Source organism: Palaemon carinicauda, chromosome 34 (assembly GCF_036898095.1).
Source record: "Palaemon carinicauda isolate YSFRI2023 chromosome 34, ASM3689809v2, whole genome shotgun sequence".
In the NCBI taxonomy this organism is placed as follows: Eukaryota; Metazoa; Arthropoda; class Malacostraca; order Decapoda; family Palaemonidae; genus Palaemon; species Palaemon carinicauda.
The window spans coordinates 57,199,190-57,208,236 of NC_090758.1; the positions used below are offsets into that span (position 1 = coordinate 57,199,190).

The window sequence follows — 9,047 nt, forward strand, 5'->3', positions numbered from 1 at the left end:
AACAAGCCAAGCAAAATTGCAGGTATATACTAGCATAGAAAGACAATGAACAGACTGGAAAGGGAGGTCATGATAGAAAGACAAATATTTATTGTAAATAAAACGACCTCTACTCTCTCTCTCTCTCTCTCTCTCTCTCTCTCTCTCTCTCTCTCTCTCTCTCTCTCTGTCAAGAACGTTCCATGAAGAGCCTCGCTTTATGGAACATTAAAAATACTTTTGTTTCTTGTTTGATTAATGTCAAAATGTTTAGCTTTAAGAATCGACTTCCTTTTCCTTCTCATGCTTAAGACTGATCCCTTAAATGAATATGTTACTGCCTACCTTTAAATTTCTCTATTCTATTTATGTAACCTCAGTATATAGAAGAACGTATTTTCATTAATAATACATAACATATTATATATCTCTTTTGAACAAATATCCATAGAGTATAATTACTATTTTATGATATGCAGTTTTTTAGTAAGGACAGACAAATATCAAAGCATTTCCTAGAAGAAACAGAATTAACAATTACTATTTTGAACTTTCATCTGATGTGGTTTAAAACGAGAGAGAGAGAGAGAGAGAGAGAGAGAGAGAGAGAGAGAGAGAGAGAGAGAGAGAGAGAATAAAAGGATATTCAAATAATGTGTCATGCAGAATGAAAGCACTAGGAAACTAGCCTCAGAAGGGACCGGTCTTCAAAAATTTACTTGGTTCACAAAAACACATAATAACGTAGTGAAAATTTTATTTAGGTAATTAAAATTTAAATTAGATAAAAACGATTATTAGGAATAATACTTTCTTCTATTTACTAAAATAACTAGAATATCATGGAAAATATTAGGGAGAATCGGAAACTATTTCAATTTAGAAAATAAAACACGCTTTTTTTCTTTTTGTCTTTCTCATTCGTATCACACAAATTAATCCTTTTCATAATGAAAAGTAAACTTTTGGTTTTCAGCTTTTTATAAAAAAACTGGTTAAATGGAGTTTATGTGAGGCATTGGGAAAAAGAAATATCAATTAAAATTTCTTATCCTGGCAATGTCTCATTTCAAAATATTCCTGGAATTGATTTCATTGACATTTTGATGAGTTTCATTCTGCCTTGATTATCAGACAAGAGGGTTAGAAATGTTTAGGCTAGGAATTCACAAATTATATATATATATATATATATATATGTGTGTGTGTGTGTGTATATATATATATATATATATACATATATATATGTGTATATATATACATACATATATATATATATATATATATAGATAGATATATAGATATATACATATATATATATATATATGTATATATATATATATATATATGTGTGTGTGTGTGTGTGTGTGTGTATGTATAGCTTGGTTCGGTACTAGCTTATATCTATATCTCTAAATATATGGTGATAAGATGACCCCACTCCCAACTATTTACAGACGCAGCTTGTTAAAATCATCTTTATATCATTGTGCATCCCTAGAACCTCATTTGCTACATCCGAGTACCACTCCTAGCTATCCTGCTTGCCTCCTTGCAGATGACGCTCTGATGGCCTACCCAGTGGTCGTCTTCATCCACGGAGAGTCGTTTGAGTGGGGATCTTCAAGTCTCTACGACGGATCAGTTCTGGCAGCTCTGGGCAAGGTCATTGTGGTCACTCTCAACTATCGTCTCGGCATTCTGGGTAAGGGAGGTTCCTCTATATTCTCTTTAAGTAAGGTTGTATATTCTTTGTAAGTAATGTTGCATATTCCTGGTAAGTGAGGTTGTATATTCTTACTAAGTGATGTTGTATATTCTTATTAAGTAAGATTGCATATTCTTGGTAAGCAAGTTTGTATATTCTTATTAAGCGAGGTTGTATATTCTTTCTAAGTAAGGTTGTATATTCTTAGTAAGAAGGTTATATATTTTTAGTAAGTAAAGTTTGTGACTTGTTAGATAATGTTGTTGTAATTGTTGGTAGGTAAGGTTGTATATTCTTGGCAAGTAAGGTACATGGATATTCTTGATAATTTAAGTTATATATTCTTGATAAGTAATGTTATTGTATATTCTTTGGTAAGTAATGATATATAATTAACCCTTTTTGAGGAAATATAAAATTATTTCCACTGAAAACCTATTATTCAAAAACTTCTCCTCTAAGAAAATGATACTTCAATCTCATACATCTTGCATATATTTATAGATTTAAAAAATAACTCTTCCTCCACGATATTACTGTATTAGACAAACTGGAATATCATATATATTATATGGAGAAATAATCCTTGGTTATGAAATATATTTCTAAAGATAAATGTTCTACATATGATAGACAAAAAAAAGAGAAAAAAAAGAGAATCCTTTTAATCTTGTCGACTCTAAAGGAATCCGTGGCAGCAAGTTGAAGACTGGGAAATGGTAAAGTCCCCTTTCATAAACTTCTTCTTCTTGTTTCCTGGAAAGAGAGACACAGGCAGCGATTCAACCATTGGAAAACACACAGGAATTCATTCATTCTCGGAACATTTACAAAAGGCAGATGAAGAAGAAAAAAGCTTTCAAGACCAAAGGGATGTTTTTGTCTTTTGCTTTCGAGACAACAAAGTTGTTTCTCTTATTGCTCCAAGGCTGCAAATGGATGCTGCAGTTCAGAATTTTTTTCTTAAAATGGAGATTGAAGTTATAGCAAGTTACCAGAAATTTTCATATTACTTCCATATCGATATGTATGAACATGAAAATATGCATTATTTTTTTTTTACCTGTTGAATAGTATATCACTCAACTTGAGGTTGTTATACCAAAGGGCTGCTCCTGGTCCTCCATCAAATACCACCAACTAGCAGCTGTTGTTAGGAATATAATTAAAAGGTTTGTAACATTAATAGCCAAAGAAACAAGATATCACACACACAGACACATACAGCATATATATATATATATATATATTATATATATATATATATATATATAAATATATGTACCCATATATATATATATATATATACATACATATATATATATATATATATATATATATATATATATATATGTATGTATATGTATATATATATATATATATATACATACATATATATATATATATATATATTTATATAAGCCATAAATTACAACCCCCCTCCCCTATGGTCTGAATTTATTCTGCCTCGGATCAGACACCTAAGGGGAAATAGACTCAAAGATAATAACTTCTGTTCGTGCTTGAGAGTCGAACCTGGGCTCAAGAAACTGAGGATCCATTGACTTACCAGCTCTTCATGGGTGAATTACTAGGTCGATAAAACCTTAGGCTGGATTCGATTCCTGGCTGATCAGAGGCTACTATCTTAAAGCTGATTCCCACTTGGGTCTCTGATCCAGTAGTAAAGAGAATCAAGATATAATGAGGAGTATAATATATGGCTTATATAAATATGAAAATCACATCTAAATGTGCATAATATAAATATATATATATATGCATACATACATCAATATCTCAGCTCTCCAATTCTTACTTAATCTACCCCAGGTTTTTACAACGCGAACCCTGACCCAGTGGGTCGCGCAACCGTAGCTAACTACGTCCTGATGGACCAGCTGGCTGCCTTGCACTGGGTTCAAGAGAACATCGTCCGCTTCGGGGGTGACCCAGGTCAGGTCACGGTCATGGGTCACGGCACAGGAGCCGCCTGCCTCAACTACCTTGTCATATCGCCTGCTGCTACAGGTCAGTTAGTAAGTAAACCTTGTTCTCTTTGACAAAGGAAAATTTCAAAGATTTTAAGCGATTCGTTTGGTGATGTTACTTATGGTTGGAGGGATGACGTGATGTTAATGGTATTTAGTGGGATATTTCTAACAGTTACATTTGATATCATGATTACTTCTAATGCTGATAGTATTGCTTCTGCAGTTGCTGTAATCTAATAACATTGGAAATAGTATATATATATATATATATATATATATATATATATGTATATATATATATATATATATATATATACCAAAAATGTACCAAAAATGTACCAAAAACATATAAATTGACCCCCTTCTACACACGTAAGACCATAGAATCCTTCCTACCATAATATCCTTCGGGCAATCCTTCTCCCCTGGTCATCAGGAGCAGGTCTGTTCAAGCGAGCAATCCTGATGTCAGGATCTGCACTCAGTCCCTGGGCTTCAGTCCGGGACCCATCTGGACACGCCTTCGATGTAGCCACCCAGCTGGACTGCCCTGTTCCAAACGACCTCTTTCGCCACTATGAAAATCTTCTCCAATGTCTGAGGAAGAGGCCTCTGCACGACATATTACAGGTGACATTATGTTGGAGATGAATTAAGAATGAGTGATTGATTACTAGTTTACGTAACCCGGCAAAATTTCAATTACTTTATTAGTTTTATATTACAAGTTGATATATTTCTTAACCATAACCATAAGTCCATCGAAAAGAAAAGGGACGATTATTCAACTTTAGACTATACTATTGTAGCGTATACTATTTCCAGTCATATGATATTCTAGAATTATAGGGACTTTTTTTTTTTTTTGTTATCAATATACTGTCTATTGTGATAGCATGAACAAATGTACATAGTAAATATTGAGATTTTCAGTGATTATTCTGCCTCTGGAAATATACCTCCATAGAGTTCACACAAAGCAAGTAAGCTAAATGGAAAGTAAATGGGTAGAAAGACAAATGAATAGTAACTTATTTTTTTTTTCTTTTTCTGTTTTTACTTGAACAAAAGATCCAATGCAGAAGGAAAATATATGGACTAATAATTTCATTAATTATTTAGTGAGTTTTTTTTTATTAATAGTCAAATAATCATACTGTAATTAGTTTCTTTTTTCATATTGTTGATGAGTATTATATTCATAGAAAGTAAGTTATATATAAAAGATAAAATAATTCAAGCAATTTTTTTTTCAGAATTAAAAGAATATATATTTTTTTCATTTCAGTATAATAAAACTTAAATGAATATCATGAAAGATCAATAATAAAGATCAACATAAATATTTTTACCCAAATATCAAATATCATTTAGAAGTGTTATAACCTTTATAAAAAGGAAATAACATTAAGATAATGTTCTTAAAGATTCAACTAAAAACAACCAAGTTTCAAGTGGCTGTTGGCCCCAGCATTGATGGTGTCACTATCAAACCTGACTGGAAAAACCATCAGAGCAAAATGGGTAAGTTTAACTTCTACATTTTCGTAGATGGATTTGATATGTTTGTCAACTCATACACAAAACCATTTTATTTATCATAAAAGGTACTTAGGGTCGTAACTCATAATGCATGAGATGGATAATACATGAAACCCGTATATGTACAATATCACACACACACACACACACACACACATATATATATATATATATATATGTAAAACTCTATCCACACAGGCATATATATATATATATGTAAAACTCTATCCACACAGGCATATATATATATATATATATAAATATATATATATATATATATATATGTATATATATATGTATATATATATATATATATACATATATATATATATATATATATGTATATAAATTTACATATATATATATATGTATATATATATATTTATATATATATATATATATATACATATACATATATATACATATATATATATATATATATATAAATATATATATACATATATATATATATATATATATATATATATATGTGTGTGTGTGTGTATATATATATATATATATATATACATATATATATATATATATATACACACACCTCCCTTTGCAGTGGGGATACCTTAACGTGATAAAAGGTTTATTGTATGGCCATGATATACAAAGCTTTACTAGGGCTACTCACAATAGCTATATTTGCTATAAGCAATCAGACATAAATCTCCCACCATCACCAATCCGCAGTTGGTAAGCGTGGTGATGAAAACTAGCCAAACCTCAGTCATGAATAAGGACATGGATGTGGCCAATGTCCTGCAGAGTTCTAGACACAGCTGCTTTTGTTGTTGTTGTTGTTGTTGTTGTTATTGTTTTATATATACAGATATATACAGTTACGAACTGAAATTCTTGCATAATGAATACATACGTTTAAACAGAATAAAATTCTTAATTTCTAAACTTTATCCTAAATATCTCCATTTGTCTATACCAAGTAATATTCTTAATCACTCAACTATAAACAGAAAATAAGGAATTTTTTTTTCTTTTCCTCTTGACTTCAAAGGCAAAGAAGGTCGAACTCCAGTTGACCTCTTTCTAGGAATGACAGCTGCTAACCTCCTTGACATCCTGAGTCAGCAAGAAGTCCAGGAAGGATTCGACGCTGACTATAGGGATGATCTGCTGAGATCCTTTGTCGTCAATAACTATCGTTATCATCTGCAGGTGGGCATTATTATTATTATTATTATTATTAATATTATTATTATTATTATTATTACCTAGGCTACACACATATATAAAATATACCATCTATTAAATAAAAGTAAACCTTACATGGAGTATTTTCATCCCTCTACAGGAAATAATGTTAGCCATCACAGCCGAGTACACTGATTGGTCGAGATCCCTCCATCAACCAATCAGCATCAGGGACTCAACCGGTCTAGGCCTTCACGATGCCAATATCGTCTCGCCGATGGCAGATCTTGCCAAGCAGCTCTACACGACTTCCCGATCATCTTATCTCTACGTGTTGGAGGAAGAAGGTTCAGATGTACGTCGATATGGACAGATTGGATATATGATATATTTTATAAATGAGAATCTTAAATAATCTACAGAAAGTTTTTGAATATCATCCATAGATTAGAGATGTATGTATGCAAATCATGCAAATTATATTTATGAAAATATGAAATAATAAATACCGATAAAAGAATCATGATATAAATAAAATCTTATATTCCTTTTTAATTTAACTTATTACTTTCAATTCAATAATTACTACAATCAAATTTTAAATTTAATCTGATCATCTTTCCCAAAGTCTGGAAACGAGAGTCTTCTCCCGAACGAGCTGGCGTACGTCTTTGGTGGTCCTATGGGTGCTCTTGGACCTTTGGCTTCAAGTTATAACTTCACTAAGATGGATGTCACACTCAGCAAATCATTCATGTCAATATGGAGTAATTTCATAAAATTTGGGTGAGTACAAGGTGGTTTTAGAAGGGGAAGGGGATGTATGAATCAGATTTTTACAGTTAGACTGATATGCAAGAAATATTTAGCGAAAGGTGATGATGTGTATGTTGTTTTTATGGATCTGGAAAAAGCATATGATAGAGTTGATAGGGAAGCGATGTGAAATGTTATGAGGTTATATAGAATTGGTGGAAGGTTTTCGCAAGCAGTGAAAAGTTTCTACAATGGTAGTAAAGCGTGTGTTAGGATAGGAAATGAAGTGAGTGATTGGTTTCCGGTGAGAGTAGGGCTGAGACAGGGATGTGTGATGTTGCCATGCTTGTTTAACTTGTATGTTGATGGAGTGATGACAGAAGTGAATTCTCGAGTACTTGGACGACGATTGAAACTGATAGACACAAATGATCATGAATAGGAAGTAAATCAGTTGCTGTTTGCGGATGATACTGTACTGGTTGCAGACTCGGAAGAGAAGCTTGGCCGATTAGTGAAAGAATTTGGAAGGATATGTGAGAGAAGGAAGTTGAGAGTTAATGTGGGTAAGAGTAACGTTATGAGATATACGAGAAGGGAAGGTGCTGCGAGGTTGAATGTCACATCGAATGGAGAGTTACTTGAGGAGGTGGATCAATTTAGGTACTTGCAGTCTGTTGTTACAGCAAATGGTTGAGTGGAAGCAGATGTACGTCAGAGAGTGAATGAAGGATGCAAAGTGTTGGGGGCAGTAAAGGGAGTGATAAAGAATAGAGGGTTAGCAATGAATGTAAAGAGAGTTTTGTATGGGAAAGTGATTGTACCAACTGTGATGTATCTATCGGAGTTGTGGGGAATGAAAGTGACGGGTAGACAAAAATTGAATGCGTTTGAGATGAAGTGTATGAGAAGTATGAATGGTGTATCTCGAGAAGATAAGGTTAGGAATGAAGTATTCAGGGTGAGAACGGATGTAAGAAATGATTTAACAGCTAGATTGGATATGAATTTGTTGAGGTGGTTTGGCCATGTTGAGAGAATGAAAAATGGCTGTCTGCTAAAGAAGGTGATGAATGCAAGAGTTGATGGGAGAAGTACAAAAGGAATGTCAAGGTTTGGTGGATGGATGGAGTGAAGAAAGCTCTGGGTGATAGGAGGATAGATGTGAGAAAGGCAAGCGAGCATGCTAGAAATAGGAATGAGTGATGAGCGATTGTGACGCTGTTCCTGTAGGCCCTGCTACTTCCTCTTTTCGCCTTGGATGACTGCGGAGGTAGCAGTAGTAGGGGATTCAGTGTTATGAAGCTTCATCTGTGTTGTATAACGGGGGAGGGTGGGCTGGGTCCCTTGCAGTACCAGCGGAACTCGGTTGAGACCCTCGTCAGGCTGGGAGGAGCATAAAGAATAAAGGTCCCATTTTTTCATTTGTTTGATTTCGGCTACTCCTCAAAATTAGGGGTAGTGCCTTAGTATATATATATATATATATCTATATATGTATATATATATATATATATGTGTGTGTGTGTATATATATATATATATATATATACATATATATATATATATATATATAATACTGTACAGTTTATATCCTAGATACCATAAATCAATAAATTTTACATATGGTATTAATTCAAAACTCTATGTTCATTTCACAGACATCCAAAAGACACAGTCTCCAGTGCTAAGATGTCTGACAGTGCAAACGACATATCTTCTGAGGAGCAGATATGGCCCAAATATGATCCAGTCTATCAGAGATACTTTCAAATAGGTGAGGTTCCTATTTTTGTGGGGCTGTATTCCCTCACAGATATAATGATACAATGATTTTCAATATTTTCTGGAAAGTACATTTATTCAGATTTTTTAAATAATTCTATTTCTTCATGATAACTTACAAATTA

General features: G+C 32.9%; 1 protein-coding gene across 1 annotated transcript in view; it reads left to right on the plus strand.

Moving 5' to 3' along the window:
- The first annotated feature begins 3,564 nt into the window (after positions 1-3,564).
- LOC137626955 (neuroligin-4, X-linked-like) overlaps positions 3,565-9,047 on the plus strand; it is a 7,048-nt gene continuing 1,565 nt past the window's right edge. Inside the window, exons 1-7 of the mRNA XM_068357939.1 lie at positions 3,565-3,718; positions 4,118-4,311; positions 5,109-5,205; positions 6,245-6,405; positions 6,542-6,736; positions 7,010-7,167; positions 8,799-8,914. Coding sequence (XP_068214040.1) covers positions 3,580-3,718; positions 4,118-4,311; positions 5,109-5,205; positions 6,245-6,405; positions 6,542-6,736; positions 7,010-7,167; positions 8,799-8,914 — 1,060 coding nt within the window. The 5' untranslated portion in view covers positions 3,565-3,579. The remainder of the gene's footprint in view (positions 3,719-4,117; positions 4,312-5,108; positions 5,206-6,244; positions 6,406-6,541; positions 6,737-7,009; positions 7,168-8,798; positions 8,915-9,047) is intronic.